Source organism: Glandiceps talaboti, chromosome 7 (assembly GCF_964340395.1).
Source record: "Glandiceps talaboti chromosome 7, keGlaTala1.1, whole genome shotgun sequence".
Lineage (NCBI taxonomy): Eukaryota > Metazoa > Hemichordata > Enteropneusta > Spengelidae > Glandiceps > Glandiceps talaboti.
The window spans coordinates 24,567,874-24,586,688 of NC_135555.1; the positions used below are offsets into that span (position 1 = coordinate 24,567,874).

Here is an 18,815-nt window from a genome sequence, read left to right on the forward strand (position 1 = left end):
GGTGTGTAGTATTACTGTACAATGATAGGTGGTATGTAGTATTACTGTACAATGATAGGTGGTGTGTAGTATTACTGTACAGTGATAGGTGGTGTGTAGTATTACTGTACTGTGATAGGTGGTGTGTAGTATTACTGTACAATGATAGGTGGTGTGTAGTATTACTGTACAATGATAGGTAGTGTGTAGTGTTACTGTACAGTGATAGGTGGTGTGTAGTGTTACTGAACAATGATAGGTGGTGTGTAGTATTACTGTACAATGATAGGTGGTGTGTAGTATTACTGTACAATGATAGGTGGTGTGTAGTATTACTGTACAGTGATAGGTGGTGTGTAGTATTACTGTACAGTGATAGGTGGTGTGTAGTATTACTGTACAGTGATAGGTGGTGTGTAGTATTACTGTACAGTGATAGGTGGTGTGTAGTGTTACTGTACAGTGATAGGTGGTGTGTAGTATTACTGTACAGTGATAGGTGGTGTGTAGTGTTACTGTACAATGATAGGTGGTGTGTAGTATTACTGTACAATGATAGGTGGTGTGTAGTATTACTGTACAGTGATAGGTGGTGTTTAGTATTACTGTACAATGATAGGTGGTGTGTAGTATTACTGTACAATGATAGGTGGTGTGTAGTATTACTGTACAATGATAGGTGGTGTGTAGTGTTACTGTACAGTGATAGGTGGTGTGTAGTATTACTGTACTGTGATAGGTGGTGTGTAGTATTACTGTACAGTGATAGGTGGTGTGTAGTATTACTGTACAGTGATAGGTGGTGTTTAGTATTACTGTACAATGATAGGTGGTGTGTAGTATTACTGTACTGTGATAGGTGGTGTGTAGTATTACTGTATAGTGATAGGTGGTGTGTAGTATTACTGTACAGTGATAGGTGGTGTGTAGTATTACTGTACAATGATAGGTGGTGTGTAGTATTACTGTACTGTGATAGGTGGTGTGTAGTATTACTGTATAGTGATAGGTGGTGTGTAGTATTACTGTACAATGATAGGTGGTGTGTAGTATTACTGTACAATGATAGGTGGTGTGTAGTATTACTGTACAATGATAGGTGGTGTGTAGTATTACTGTACTGTGATAGGTGGTGTGTAGTATTACTGTACAATGATAGGTGGTGTGTAGTATTACTGTACAATGATAGGTGGTGTGTAGTATTACTGTACAGTGATAGGTGGTGTGTAGTATTACTGTACAATGATAGGTGGTGTGTAGTATTACTGTACAATGATAGGTGGTGTGTAGTATTACTGTACAGTGATAGGTGGTGTGTAGTATTACTGTACTGTGATAGGTGGTGTGTAGTATTACTGTACTGTGATAGGTGGTGTGTAGTATTACTGTACAGTGATAGGTGGTGTGTAGTATTACTGTACAGTGATAGGTGGTGTGTAGTATTACTGTACTGTGATAGGTGGTGTGTAGTATTACTGTACAGTGATAGGTGGTGTGTAGTATTACTGTACAGTGATAGGTGGTGTGTAGTATTACTGTACAGTGATAGGTGGTGTGTAGTATTACTGTACTGTGATAGGTGGTGTGTAGTATTACTGTACAATGATAGGTGGTGTGTAGTATTACTGTACAATGATAGGTGGTGTGTAGTATTACTGTACAATGATAGGTGGTGTGTAGTATTACTGTACAGTGATAGGTGGTGTGTAGTATTACTGTACTGTGATAGGTGGTGTGTAGTATTACTGTACAGTGATAGGTGGTGTGTAGTATTACTGTACTGTGATAGGTGGTGTGTAGTATTACTGTACTGTGATAGGTGGTGTGTAGTATTACTGTACAGTGATAGGTGGTGTGTAGTATTACTGTACTGTGATAGGTGGTGTGTAGTATTACTGTACAGTGATAGGTGGTGTGTAGTATTACTGTACAGTGATAGGTGGTGTGTAGTATTACTGTACTGTGATAGGTGGTGTGTAGTATTACTGTACTGTGATAGGTGGTGTGTAGTATTACTGTACAGTGATAGGTGGTGTGTAGTATTACTGTACAATGATAGGTGGTATGTAGTATTACTGTACAATGATAGGTGGTGTGTAGTATTACTGTACAGTGATAGGTGGTGTGTAGTATTACTGTACTGTGATAGGTGGTGTGTAGTATTACTGTACAGTGATAGGTGGTGTGTAGTATTACTGTACAGTGATAGGTGGTGTGTAGTATTACTGTACTGTGATAGGTGGTGTGTAGTATTACTGTACTGTGATAGGTGGTGTGTAGTATTACTGTACAATGATAGGTGGTGTGTAGTATTACTGTACAATGATAGGTGGTGTGTAGTATTACTGTACAGTGATAGGTGGTGTGTAGTATTACTGTACTGTGATAGGTGGTGTGTAGTATTACTGTACAATGATAGGTGGTGTGTAGTATTACTGTACAGTGATAGGTGGTGTGTAGTATTACTGTACAGTGATAGGTGGTGTGTAGTATTACTGTACAATGATAGGTGGTGTGTAGTATTACTGTACAATGATAGGTGGTGTGTAGTATTACTGTACAGTGATAGGTGGTGTGTAGTATTACTGTACAGTGATAGGTGGTGTGTAGTATTACTGTACAATGATAGGTGGTGTGTAGTATTACTGTACAATGATAGGTGGTGTGTAGTATTACTGTACAGTGATAGGTGGTGTGTAGTATTACTGTACAATGATAGGTGGTGTGTAGTATTACTGTACAATGATAGGTGGTGTGTAGTATTACTGTACAGTGATAGGTGGTGTGTAGTATTACTGTACTGTGATAGGTGGTGTGTAGTATTACTGTACTGTGATAGGTGGTGTGTAGTATTACTGTACAGTGATAGGTGGTGTGTAGTATTACTGTACAGTGATAGGTGGTGTGTAGTATTACTGTACTGTGATAGGTGGTGTGTAGTATTACTGTACAGTGATAGGTGGTGTGTAGTATTACTGTACAGTGATAGGTGGTGTGTAGTATTACTGTACAGTGATAGGTGGTGTGTAGTATTACTGTACTGTGATAGGTGGTGTGTAGTATTACTGTACAATGATAGGTGGTGTGTAGTATTACTGTACAATGATAGGTGGTGTGTAGTATTACTGTACAATGATAGGTGGTGTGTAGTATTACTGTACAGTGATAGGTGGTGTGTAGTATTACTGTACTGTGATAGGTGGTGTGTAGTATTACTGTACAGTGATAGGTGGTGTGTAGTATTACTGTACTGTGATAGGTGGTGTGTAGTATTACTGTACTGTGATAGGTGGTGTGTAGTATTACTGTACAGTGATAGGTGGTGTGTAGTATTACTGTACTGTGATAGGTGGTGTGTAGTATTACTGTACTGTGATAGGTGGTGTGTAGTATTACTGTACAGTGATAGGTGGTGTGTAGTATTACTGTACAGTGATAGGTGGTGTGTAGTATTACTGTACTGTGATAGGTGGTGTGTAGTATTACTGTACAGTGATAGGTGGTGTGTAGTATTACTGTACAATGATAGGTGGTATGTAGTATTACTGTACAATGATAGGTGGTGTGTAGTATTACTGTACAGTGATAGGTGGTGTGTAGTATTACTGTACTGTGATAGGTGGTGTGTAGTATTACTGTACAGTGATAGGTGGTGTGTAGTATTACTGTACAGTGATAGGTGGTGTGTAGTATTACTGTACTGTGATAGGTGGTGTGTAGTATTACTGTACTGTGATAGGTGGTGTGTAGTATTACTGTACAATGATAGGTGGTGTGTAGTATTACTGTACAATGATAGGTGGTGTGTAGTATTACTGTACAGTGATAGGTGGTGTGTAGTATTACTGTACTGTGATAGGTGGTGTGTAGTATTACTGTACAATGATAGGTGGTGTGTAGTATTACTGTACAGTGATAGGTGGTGTGTAGTATTACTGTACAGTGATAGGTGGTGTGTAGTATTACTGTACAATGATAGGTGGTGTGTAGTATTACTGTACAATGATAGGTGGTGTGTAGTATTACTGTACAGTGATAGGTGGTGTGTAGTATTACTGTACAGTGATAGGTGGTGTGTAGTATTACTGTACAGTGATAGGTGGTGTGTAGTATTACTGTACAGTGATAGGTGGTGTGTAGTATTACTGTACAATGATAGGTGGTGTGTAGTATTACTGTACAATGATAGGTGGTGTGTAGTAGTACTGTACAGTGATAGGTGGTGTGTAGTATTACTGTACAATGATAGGTGGTGTGTAGTATTACTGTACAGTGATAGGTGGTGTGTAGTATTACTGTACAATGATAGGTGGTGTGTAGTATTACTGTACAGTGATAGGTGGTGTGTAGTATTACTGTACAGTGATAGGTGGTGTGTAGTATTACTGTACAGTGATAGGTGGTGTGTAGTATTACTGTACAGTGATAGGTGGTGTGTAGTATTACTGTACAGTGATAGGTGGTGTGTAGTATTACTGTACAGTGATAGGTGGTGTGTAGTATTACTGTACAGTGATAGGTGGTGTGTAGTAGTACTGTACAGTGATAGGTGGTGTGTAGTATTACTGTACAATGATAGGTGGTGTGTAGTATTACTGTACAGTGATAGGTGGTGTGTAGTATTACTGTACTGTGATAGGTGGTGTGTAGTATTACTGTACAGTGATAGGTGGTGTGTAGTATTACTGTACTGTGATAGGTGGTGTGTAGTATTACTGTACTGTGATAGGTGGTGTGTAGTATTACTGTACAGTGATAGGTGGTGTGTAGTATTACTGTACTGTGATAGGTGGTGTGTAGTATTACTGTACTGTGATAGGTGGTGTGTAGTATTACTGTACAGTGATAGGTGGTGTGTAGTATTACTGTACAGTGATAGGTGGTGTGTAGTATTACTGTACTGTGATAGGTGGTGTGTAGTATTACTGTACAGTGATAGGTGGTGTGTAGTATTACTGTACAATGATAGGTGGTATGTAGTATTACTGTACAATGATAGGTGGTGTGTAGTATTACTGTACAGTGATAGGTGGTGTGTAGTATTACTGTACTGTGATAGGTGGTGTGTAGTATTACTGTACAGTGATAGGTGGTGTGTAGTATTACTGTACAGTGATAGGTGGTGTGTAGTATTACTGTACTGTGATAGGTGGTGTGTAGTATTACTGTACTGTGATAGGTGGTGTGTAGTATTACTGTACAATGATAGGTGGTGTGTAGTATTACTGTACAATGATAGGTGGTGTGTAGTATTACTGTACAGTGATAGGTGGTGTGTAGTATTACTGTACTGTGATAGGTGGTGTGTAGTATTACTGTACAATGATAGGTGGTGTGTAGTATTACTGTACAGTGATAGGTGGTGTGTAGTATTACTGTACAGTGATAGGTGGTGTGTAGTATTACTGTACAATGATAGGTGGTGTGTAGTATTACTGTACAATGATAGGTGGTGTGTAGTATTACTGTACAGTGATAGGTGGTGTGTAGTATTACTGTACAGTGATAGGTGGTGTGTAGTATTACTGTACAGTGATAGGTGGTGTGTAGTATTACTGTACAGTGATAGGTGGTGTGTAGTATTACTGTACAATGATAGGTGGTGTGTAGTATTACTGTACAATGATAGGTGGTGTGTAGTAGTACTGTACAGTGATAGGTGGTGTGTAGTATTACTGTACAATGATAGGTGGTGTGTAGTATTACTGTACAGTGATAGGTGGTGTGTAGTATTACTGTACAATGATAGGTGGTGTGTAGTATTACTGTACAGTGATAGGTGGTGTGTAGTATTACTGTACAGTGATAGGTGGTGTGTAGTATTACTGTACAGTGATAGGTGGTGTGTAGTATTACTGTACAGTGATAGGTGGTGTGTAGTATTACTGTACAGTGATAGGTGGTGTGTAGTATTACTGTACAGTGATAGGTGGTGTGTAGTATTACTGTACAGTGATAGGTGGTGTGTAGTAGTACTGTACAGTGATAGGTGGTGTGTAGTATTACTGTACAGTGATAGGTGGTGTGTAGTAGTACTGTACAATGATAGGTGGTGTGTAGTATTACTGTACAGTGATAGGTGGTGTGTAGTAGTACTGTACAATGATAGGTGGTGTGTAGTATTACTGTACAGTGATAGGTGGTGTGTAGTAGTACTGTACAATGATAGGTGGTGTGTAGTATTACTGTACAATGATAGGTGGTGTGTAGTATTACTGTACAATGATAGGTGGTGTGTAGTATTACTGTACAATGATAGGTGGTGTGTAGTATTACTGTACAGTGATAGGTGGTGTGTAGTATTACTGTACAATGATAGGTGGTGTGTAGTATTACTGTACAATGATAGGTGGTGTGTAGTATTACTATACAATGATAGGTGGTGTGTAGCATTACTGTACAATGATAGGTGGTGTGTAGTATTACTGTACAATGATAGGTGGTGTGTAGTATTACTGTACAGTGATAGGTGGTGTGTAGTATTACTGTACAATGATAGGTGGTGTGTAGTATTACTGTACAGTGATAGGTGGTGTGTAGTATTACTGTACAATGATAGGTGGTGTGTAGTATTACTGTACAATGATAGGTGGTGTGTAGTATTACTGTACAATGATAGGTGGTGTGTAGTATTACTGTACAGTGATAGGTGGTGTGTAGTATTACTGTACAGTGATAGGTGGTGTGTAGTATTACTGTACAATGATAGGTGGTGTGTAGTATTACTGTACAATGATAGGTGGTGTGTAGTATTACTGGAAATCAATGCTTACCTTATTACGACACCAAAGATTCCCAACTCACTAACCATATCCATTAATTCAGTCTGACTTCCATGACGTACTTGATAATTAGGTATTACAGCTGGTCGTACTCGGTCCATCAAGATATACTCTGATCTGCGAATGTCCTTCCCTATCTCTTCCAATGTTGTCGAGATATCTGTACCAAATATGTTATTACCTAGGAATACAATGGTAGGATACTGTAACCACAGTTTCTCATCAGATCAATCATTTTTGATGACGTTTAATACAAAATATCTTTTCTGATATGGCATGTTAAACGTGATGATATTCACATTAAACGTCATCACAGAACAGCTTTCTGATTGGACAAGACATGGTAATTTTGAACATAAACAAACAAAAATGGCAGTTGATGTTCGAAGTTGAAGTTATTGCATATGACGAACATCTTTCAAAAATGATACTATTTACGACCATACATTAGTTCATTTTTATACAAAATTTAGAACTTTATTCTTGATTCCTAAGCATTCTTTTGCTACATATTAATTAAACTTAATTACTATGCTTAAAGTGTTGAAAAGTATGGATTATTGAAAAAAGTTATAAAGTAAGGAACCTCCAAGCATACCGATCAGAGAGAGTTGTGGGTAAGATATTGTACAGTGCCAGGGTGTAACATTTGGGATATCAAGAGTTGTCCCAATGATATGAAGACAATCTATACGAGTATTGTCTTTGATCACTGTCATTTCATGGTTTGTTCATCTACCTTGGAGTCAACAAGATCGACACTTTGCAGTCAAAATCTCTAAGTTTATCAAAATCATGCTGTGTATTGATTGATTGATTGATTGATTGATTGATTGATTGATTGATTGATTGATTGATTGATTGAATTTCAAACTAATTCATTTAGACGACAGAGCATGCAATTAAGAGACTGTGTTATTCAACTATACTAGACTAAGTGTACTAGGGTACTGTTATTCAACTATACTAGACTAAGTGTACTAGGGTACTGTTATTCAACTATACTAGACTAAGTGTACTAGGGTACTGTTATTCAACTATACTAGACTAAGTGTAATAGGGTACTGTTATTCAACTATACTAGACTAAGTGCACTAGGGTACTGTTATTCAACTATACTAGACTAAGTGTAATAGGGTACTGTTATTCAACTATACTAGACTAAGTGTAATAGGGTACTGTTATTCAACTATACTAGACTAAGTGTACTAGGGTACTGTTATTCAAATATACTAGACTAAGTGTACTAGGGTACTGTTATTCAACTATACTAGACTAAGTGTAATAGGGTACTGTTATTCAACTATACTAGACTAAGTGTACTAGGGTACTGTTATTCAACTATACTAGACTAAGTGTAATAGGGTACTGTTATTCAACTATACTAGACTAAGTGTAATAGGGTACTGTTATTCAACTATACTAGACTAAGTGTACTAGGGTACTGTTATTCAACTATACTAGACTAAGTGTACTAGGGTACTGTTATTCAACAATACTAGACTAAGTGTACTAGGGTACTGTTATTCAACTATACTAGACTAAGTGTAATAGGGTACTGTTATTCAACTATACTAGACTAAGTGTACTAGGGTACTGTTATTCAACTATACTAGACTAAGTGTAATAGGGTACTGTTATTCAACTATACTAGACTAAGTGTACTAGGGTACTGTTATTCAACTATACTAGACTAAGTGTAATAGGGTACTGTTATTCAACTATACTAGACTAAGTGTACTAGGGTACTGTTATTCAACTATACTAGACTAAGTGTACTAGGGTACTGTTATTCAACTATACTAGACTAAGTGTACTAGGGTACTGTTATTCAACTATACTAGACTAAGTGTAATAGGGTACTGTTATTCAACTATACTAGACTAAGTGTACTAGGGTACTGTTATTCAACTATACTAGACTAAGTGTAATAGGGTACTGTTATTCAACTATACTAGACTAAGTGTACTAGGGTACTGTTATTCAACTTTACTAGATTAAGTGTACTAGGGTACTGTTATTCAACTATACTAGACTAAGTACTAGGGTACTGTTATTCAACTATACTAGACTAAGTGTACTAGGGTACTGTTATTCAACTATACTAGACTAAGTGTACTAGGGTACTGTTATTCAACTATACTAGACTAAGTGTACCAAGGTACTGTTATTCAACTATACTAGACTAAGTGTAATAGGGTACTGTTATTCAACTATACTAGACTAAGTGTACTAGGGTACTGTTATTCAACTATACTAGACTAAGTGTACTAGGGTACTGTTATTCAACTATACTAGACTAAGTGTACTAGGGTACTGTTATTCAACTATACTAGACTAAGTGTACTAGGGTACTGTTATTCAACTATACTAGACTAAGTGTAATAGGGTACTGTTATTCAAATATACTAGACATAGTGTACTAGGGTACTATTATTCAACTATACTAGACTAAGTGTAATAGGGTACTGTTATTCAACTATACTAGACTAAGTGTAATAGGGTACTGTTATTCAACTATACTAGACTAAGTGTACTAGGGTACTGTTATTCAACTATACTAGACTAAGTGTAATAGGGTACTGTTATTCAACTATAGTAGACTAAGTGTACTAGGGTACTGTTATTCAACTATAGTAGACTAAGTGTAATAGGGTACTGTTATTCAACTATACTAGACTAAGTGTACTAGGGTACTGTTATTCAACTATACTAGACTAAGTGTACTAGGGTACTGTTATTCAACTATACTAGACTAAGTGTACTAGGGTACTGTTATTCAACTATACTAGACTAAGTGTACTAGGGTACTGTTATTCAACTATACTAGACTAAGTGTAATAGGGTACTGTTATTCAACTATACTAGACTAAGTGTACTAGGGTACTGTTATTCAACTATACTAGACTAAGTGTAATAGGGTACTGTTATTCAACTATACTAGACTAAGTGTACTAGGGTACTGTTATTCAACTATACTAGACTAAGTGTAATAGGGTACTGTTATTCAACTATACTAGACTAAGTGTACTAGGGTACTGTTATTCAACTATACTAGACTAAGTGTAATAGGGTACTGTTATTCAACTATACTAGACTAAGTGTACTAGGGTACTGTTATTCAACTATACTAGACTAAGTGTACTAGGGTACTGTTATTCAACTATACTAGACTAAGTGTACTCGGGTACTGTTATTCAACTATACTAGACTAAGTGTACTAGGGTACTGTTATTCAACTATACTAGACTAAGTGTACTAGGGTACTGTTATTCAACTATACTAGACTAAGTGTACTAGGGTACTGTTATTCAACTATACTAGACTAAGTGTACTAGGGTACTGTTATTCAACTATACTAGACTAAGTGTACTAGGGTACTGTTATTCAACTATACTAGACTAAGTGTAATAGGGTACTGTTATTCAAATATACTAGACTTAGTGTACTAGGGTACTATTATTCAACTATACTAGACTAAGTGTAATAGGGTACTGTTATTCAACTATACTAGACTAAGTGTAATAGGGTACTGTTATTCAACTATACTAGACTAAGTGTACTAGGGTACTGTTATTCAACTATACTAGACTAAGTGTAATAGGGTACTGTTATTCAACTATAGTAGACTAAGTGTACTAGGGTACTGTTATTCAACTATAGTAGACTAAGTGTAATAGGGTACTGTTATTCAACTATACTAGACTAAGTGTACTAGGGTACTGTTATTCAACTATACTAGACTAAGTGTACTAGGGTACTGTTATTCAACTATACTAGACTAAGTGTACTAGGGTACTGTTATTCAACTATACTAGACTAAGTGTACTAGGGTACTGTTATTCAACTATACTAGACTAAGTGTAATAGGGTACTGTTATTCAACTATACTAGACTAAGTGTACTAGGGTACTGTTATTCAACTATACTAGACTAAGTGTAATAGGGTACTGTTATTCAACTATACTAGACTAAGTGTACTAGGGTACTGTTATTCAACTATACTAGACTAAGTGTAATAGGGTACTGTTATTCAACTATACTAGACTAAGTGTACTAGGGTACTGTTATTCAACTATACTAGACTAAGTGTAATAGGGTACTGTTATTCAACTATACTAGACTAAGTGTACTAGGGTACTGTTATTCAACTATACTAGACTAAGTGTACTAGGGTACTGTTATTCAACTATACTAGACTAAGTGTACTCGGGTACTGTTATTCAACTATACTAGACTAAGTGTACTAGGGTACTGTTATTCAACTATACTAGACTAAGTGTACTAGGGTACTGTTATTCAACTATACTAGACTAAGTGTACTAGGGTACTGTTATTCAACTATACTAGACTAAGTGTAATAGGGTACTGTTATTCAACTATACTAGACTAAGTGTACTAGGGTACTGTTATTCAACTATACTAGACTAAGTGTAATAGGGTACTGTTATTCAACTATACTAGACTAAGTGTACTAGGGTACTGTTATTCAACTATACTAGACTAAGTGTAATAGGGTACTGTTATTCAACTATAGTAGACTAAGTGTACTAGGGTACTGTTATTCAACTATACTAGACTAAGTGTACTAGGGTACTGTTATTCAACTATACTAGACTAAGTACTAGGGTACTGTTATTCAACTATACTAGACTAAGTGTACTAGGGTACTGTTATTCAACTATACTAGACTAAGTGTACTAGGGTACTGTTATTCAACTATACTAGACTAAGTGTACCAAGGTACTGTTATTCAACTATACTAGACTAAGTGTAATAGGGTACTGTTATTCAACTATACTAGACTAAGTGTACTAGGGTACTGTTATTCAACTATACTAGACTAAGTGTACTAGGGTACTGTTATTCAACTATACTAGACTAAGTGTACTAGGGTACTGTTATTCAACTATACTAGACTAAGTGTAATAGGGTACTGTTATTCAAATATACTAGACTTAGTGTACTAGGGTACTATTATTCAACTATACTAGACTAAGTGTAATAGGGTACTGTTATTCAACTATACTAGACTAAGTGTAATAGGGTACTGTTATTCAACTATACTAGACTAAGTGTACTAGGGTACTGTTATTCAACTATACTAGACTAAGTGTAATAGGGTACTGTTATTCAACTATAGTAGACTAAGTGTACTAGGGTACTGTTATTCAACTATAGTAGACTAAGTGTAATAGGGTACTGTTATTCAACTATACTAGACTAAGTGTACTAGGTTACTGTTATTCAACTATACTAGACTAAGTGTACTAGGGTACTGTTATTCAACTATACTAGACTAAGTGTACTAGGGTACTGTTATTCAACTATACTAGACTAAGTGTACTAGGGTACTGTTATTCAACTATACTAGACTAAGTGTAATAGGGTACTGTTATTCAACTATACTAGACTAAGTGTACTAGGGTACTGTTATTCAACTATACTAGACTAAGTGTAATAGGGTACTGTTATTCAACTATACTAGACTAAGTGTACTAGGGTACTGTTATTCAACTATACTAGACTAAGTGTAATAGGGTACTGTTATTCAACTATACTAGACTAAGTGTACTAGGGTACTGTTATTCAACTATACTAGACTAAGTGTAATAGGGTACTGTTATTCAACTATACTAGACTAAGTGTACTAGGGTACTGTTATTCAACTATACTAGACTAAGTGTAATAGGGTACTGTTATTCAACTATACTAGACTAAGTGTACTAGGGTACTGTTATTCAACTTTACTAGACTAAGTGTAATAGGGTACTGTTATTCAACTATACTAGACTAAGTGTACTAGGGTACTGTTATTCAACTTTACTAGACTAAGTGTACTAGGGTACTATTATTCAACTATACTAGACTAAGTACTAGGGTACTGTTATTCAACTATACTAGACTAAGTGTACTAGGGTACTGTTATTCAACTATACTAGACTAAGTGTACTAGGGTACTGTTATTCAACTATACTAGACTAAGTGTACCAAGGTACTGTTATTCAACTATACTAGACTAAGTGTAATAGGGTACTGTTATTCAACTATACTAGACTAAGTGTACTAGGGTACTGTTATTCAACTATACTAGACTAAGTGTACTAGGGTACTGTTATTCAACTATACTAGACTAAGTGTACTAGGGTACTGTTATTCAACTATACTAGACTAAGTGTACTAGGGTACTGTTATTCAACTATACTAGACTAAGTGTAATAGGGTACTGTTATTCAACTATACTAGACTAAGTGTACTAGGGTACTGTTATTCAACTATACTAGACTAAGTGTAATAGGGTACTGTTATTCAACTATACTAGACTAAGTGTACTAGGGTACTGTTATTCAACTTTACTAGATTAAGTGTACTAGGGTACTGTTATTCAACTATACTAGACTAAGTACTAGGGTACTGTTATTCAACTATACTAGACTAAGTGTACTAGGGTACTGTTATTCAACTATACTAGACTAAGTGTACTAGGGTACTGTTATTCAACTATACTAGACTAAGTGTACCAAGGTACTGTTATTCAACTATACTAGACTAAGTGTAATAGGGTACTGTTATTCAACTATACTAGACTAAGTGTACTAGGGTACTGTTATTCAACTATACTAGACTAAGTGTACTAGGGTACTGTTATTCAACTATACTAGACTAAGTGTACTAGGGTACTGTTATTCAACTATACTAGACTAAGTGTACTAGGGTACTGTTATTCAACTATACTAGACTAAGTGTAATAGGGTACTGTTATTCAACTATACTAGACTAAGTGTACTAGGGTACTGTTATTCAACTATACTAGACTAAGTGTAATAGGGTACTGTTATTCAACTATACTAGACTAAGTGTACTAGGGTACTGTTATTCAACTATACTAGACTAAGTGTAATAGGGTACTGTTATTCAACTATACTAGACTAAGTGTACTAGGGTACTGTTATTCAACTATACTAGACTAAGTGTACTAGGGTACTGTTATTCAACTATACTAGACTAAGTGTAATAGGGTACTGTTATTCAACTATACTAGACTAAGTGTACTAGGGTACTGTTATTCAACTATACTAGACTAAGTGTACTAGGGTACTGTTATTCAACTTTACTAGACTAAGTGTAATAGGGTACTGTTATTCAACTATACTAGACTAAGTGTACTAGGGTACTGTTATTCAACTTTACTAGACTAAGTGTACTAGGGTACTATTATTCAACTATACTAGACTAAGTACTAGGGTACTGTTATTCAACTATACTAGACTAAGTGTACTAGGGTACTGTTATTCAACTATACTAGACTAAGTGTACCAAGGTACTGTTATTCAACTATACTAGACTAAGTGTAATAGGGTACTGTTATTCAACTATACTAGACTAAGTGTACTAGGGTACTGTTATTCAACTATACTAGACTAAGTGTACTAGGGTACTGTTATTCAACTATACTAGACTAAGTGTACTAGGGTACTGTTATTCAACTATACTAGACTAAGTGTACTAGGGTACTGTTATTCAACTATACTAGACTAAGTGTAATAGGGTACTGTTATTCAACTATACTAGACTAAGTGTACTAGGGTACTGTTATTCAGCTATACTAGACTAAGTGTAATAGGGTACTGTTATTCAACTATACTAGACTAAGTGTACTAGGGTACTGTTATTCAACTTTACTAGATTAAGTGTACTAGGGTACTGTTATTCAACTATACTAGACTAAGTACTAGGGTACTGTTATTCAACTATACTAGACTAAGTGTACTAGGGTACTGTTATTCAACTATACTAGACTAAGTGTACTAGGGTACTGTTATTCAACTATACTAGACTAAGTGTACCAAGGTACTGTTATTCAACTATACTAGACTAAGTGTAATAGGGTACTGTTATTCAACTATACTAGACTAAGTGTACTAGGGTACTGTTATTCAACTATACTAGACTAAGTGTACTAGGGTACTGTTATTCAACTATACTAGACTAAGTGTACTAGGGTACTGTTATTCAACTATACTAGACTAAGTGTACTAGGGTACTGTTATTCAACTATACTAGACTAAGTGTAATAGGGTACTGTTATTCAAATATACTAGACTTAGTGTACTAGGGTACTATTATTCAACTATACTAGACTAAGTGTAATAGGGTACTGTTATTCAACTATACTAGACTAAGTGTAATAGGGTACTGTTATTCAACTATACTAGACTAAGTGTACTAGGGTACTGTTATTCAACTATACTAGACTAAGTGTAATAGGGTACTGTTATTCAACTATAGTAGACTAAGTGTACTAGGGTACTGTTATTCAACTATAGTAGACTAAGTGTAATAGGGTACTGTTATTCAACTATACTAGACTAAGTGTACTAGGGTACTGTTATTCAACTATACTAGACTAAGTGTACTAGGGTACTGTTATTCAACTATACTAGACTAAGTGTACTAGGGTACTGTTATTCAACTATACTAGACTAAGTGTACTAGGGTACTGTTATTCAACTATACTAGACTAAGTGTAATAGGGTACTGTTATTCAACTATACTAGACTAAGTGTACTAGGGTACTGTTATTCAACTATACTAGACTAAGTGTAATAGGGTACTGTTATTCAACTATACTAGACTAAGTGTACTAGGGTACTGTTATTCAACTATACTAGACTAAGTGTAATAGGGTACTGTTATTCAACTATACTAGACTAAGTGTACTAGGGTACTGTTATTCAACTATACTAGACTAAGTGTAATAGGGTACTGTTATTCAACTATACTAGACTAAGTGTACTAGGGTACTGTTATTCAACTATACTAGACTAAGTGTACTAGGGTACTGTTATTCAACTATACTAGACTAAGTGTACTCGGGTACTGTTATTCAACTATACTAGACTAAGTGTACTAGGGTACTGTTATTCAACTATACTAGACTAAGTGTACTAGGGTACTGTTATTCAACTATACTAGACTAAGTGTACTAGGGTACTGTTATTCAACTATACTAGACTAAGTGTAATAGGGTACTGTTATTCAACTATACTAGACTAAGTGTACTAGGGTACTGTTATTCAACTATACTAGACTAAGTGTAATAGGGTACTGTTATTCAACTATACTAGACTAAGTGTACTAGGGTACTGTTATTCAACTATACTAGACTAAGTGTAATAGGGTACTGTTATTCAACTATAGTAGACTAAGTGTACTAGGGTACTGTTATTCAACTATACTAGACTAAGTGTACTAGGGTACTGTTATTCAACTATACTAGACTAAGTACTAGGGTACTGTTATTCAACTATACTAGACTAAGTGTACTAGGGTACTGTTATTCAACTATACTAGACTAAGTGTACTAGGGTACTGTTATTCAACTATACTAGACTAAGTGTACCAAGGTACTGTTATTCAACTATACTAGACTAAGTGTAATAGGGTACTGTTATTCAACTATACTAGACTAAGTGTACTAGGGTACTGTTATTCAACTATACTAGACTAAGTGTACTAGGGTACTGTTATTCAACTATACTAGACTAAGTGTACTAGGGTACTGTTATTCAACTATACTAGACTAAGTGTAATAGGGTACTGTTATTCAAATATACTAGACTTAGTGTACTAGGGTACTATTATTCAACTATACTAGACTAAGTGTAATAGGGTACTGTTATTCAACTATACTAGACTAAGTGTAATAGGGTACTGTTATTCAACTATACTAGACTAAGTGTACTAGGGTACTGTTATTCAACTATACTAGACTAAGTGTAATAGGGTACTGTTATTCAACTATAGTAGACTAAGTGTACTAGGGTACTGTTATTCAACTATAGTAGACTAAGTGTAATAGGGTACTGTTATTCAACTATAGTAGACTAAGTGTAATAGGGTACTGTTATTCAACTATACTAGACTAAGTGTACTAGGGTACTGTTATTCAACTATACTAGACTAAGTGTACTAGGGTACTGTTATTCAACTATACTAGACTAAGTGTACTAGGGTACTGTTATTCAACTATACTAGACTAAGTGTACTAGGGTACTGTTATTCAACTATACTAGACTAAGTGTAATAGGGTACTGTTATTCAACTATACTAGACTAAGTGTACTAGGGTACTGTTATTCAACTATACTAGACTAAGTGTAATAGGGTACTGTTATTCAACTATACTAGACTAAGTGTACTAGGGTACTGTTATTCAACTATACTAGACTAAGTGTAATAGGGTACTGTTATTCAACTATACTAGACTAAGTGTACTAGGGTACTGTTATTCAACTATACTAGACTAAGTGTAATAGGGTACTGTTATTCAACTATACTAGACTAAGTGTACTAGGGTACTGTTATTCAACTATACTAGACTAAGTGTAATAGGGTACTGTTATTCAACTATACTAGACTAAGTGTACTAGGGTACTGTTATTCAACTTTACTAGACTAAGTGTAATAGGGTACTGTTATTCAACTATACTAGACTAAGTGTACTAGGGTACTGTTATTCAACTTTACTAGACTAAGTGTACTAGGGTACTATTATTCAACTATACTAGACTAAGTACTAGGGTACTGTTATTCAACTATACTAGACTAAGTGTACTAGGGTACTGTTATTCAACTATACTAGACTAAGTGTACTAGGGTACTGTTATTCAACTATACTAGACTAAGTGTACCAAGGTACTGTTATTCAACTATACTAGACTAAGTGTAATAGGGTACTGTTATTCAACTATACTAGACTAAGTGTACTAGGGTACTGTTATTCAACTATACTAGACTAAGTGTACTAGGGTACTGTTATTCAACTATACTAGACTAAGTGTACTAGGGTACTGTTATTCAACTATACTAGACTAAGTGTAATAGGGTACTGTTATTCAAATATACTAGACTTAGTGTACTAGGGTACTATTATTCAACTATACTAGACTAAGTGTAATAGGGTACTGTTATTCAACTATACTAGACTAAGTGTAATAGGGTACCGTTATTCAACTATAGTAGACTAAGTGTAATAGGGTACTGTTATTCAACTATAGTAGACTAAGTGTACTAGGGTACTGTTATTCAACTATACTAGACTAAGTGTAATAGGGTACTGTTATTCAACTATAGTAGACTAAGTGTACTAGGGTACTGTTATTCAACTATACTAGACTAAGTGTAATAGGGTACCGTTATTCAACTATACTAGACTAAGTGTACTAGGGTACTGTTATTCAACTATACTAGACTAAGTGTACTAGGGTACTGTTATTCAACTATAGTACACTAAGTGTACTAGGGTACTGTTATTCAACTATACTAGACTAAGTGTACTAGGGTACTGTTATTCAACTATACTAGACTAAGTGTACTAGGGTACTGTTATTCAACTATACTAGACTAAGTGTAATAGGGTAATGTTATTCAACTATACTAGACTAAGTGTAATAGGGTACTGTTATTCAACTATACTAGACTAAGTGTAATAGGGTACTGTTATTCAACTATAGTAGACTAAGTGTACTAGGGTACTGTTATTCAACTATACTAGACTAAGTGTACTAGGGTACTGTTATTCAACTATACTAGACTTAGTGTACTAGGGTACTGTTATTCAACTATACTAGACTAAGTGTACTAGGGTACTGTTATTCAACTATACTAGACTAAGTGTACTAGGGTACTGTTATTCAACTATACTAGACTAAGTGTACTAGGGTACTGTTATTCAACTATACTAGACTAAGGGTAATAGGGTACTGTTATTCAACTATACTAGACTAAGTGTACTAGGGTACTGTTATTCAACTATACTAGACTAAGTGTACTAGGGTACTGTTATTCAACTATACTAGACTAAGTGTAATATGGTACTGTTATTCAACTATAGTAGACTAAGTGTACTAGGGTACTGTTATTCAACTATACTAGACTAAGTGTAATAGGGTACTGTTATTCAACTATACTAGACTAAGTGTAATAGGGTACTGTTATTCAACTATACTAGACTAAGTGTACTAGGGTACTGCTATTCAACTATACTAGACTA

At 35.2% G+C, this 18,815-nt stretch overlaps 2 protein-coding genes across 2 annotated transcripts in view; both read right to left on the minus strand.

Annotated features, from left to right (window-relative positions):
- The window catches only part of LOC144437867 (uncharacterized), a 435,833-nt gene that overhangs the window by 240,847 nt on the left and 176,171 nt on the right, over positions 1-18,815 (minus strand). The window lies entirely within an intron of this gene.
- LOC144437574 (glutathione synthetase-like) overlaps positions 1-18,815 on the minus strand; it is a 52,525-nt gene that overhangs the window by 7,222 nt on the left and 26,488 nt on the right. Inside the window, exon 10 of the mRNA XM_078126536.1 lies at positions 6,753-6,942. Coding sequence (XP_077982662.1) covers positions 6,753-6,942 — 190 coding nt within the window. The remainder of the gene's footprint in view (positions 1-6,752; positions 6,943-18,815) is intronic.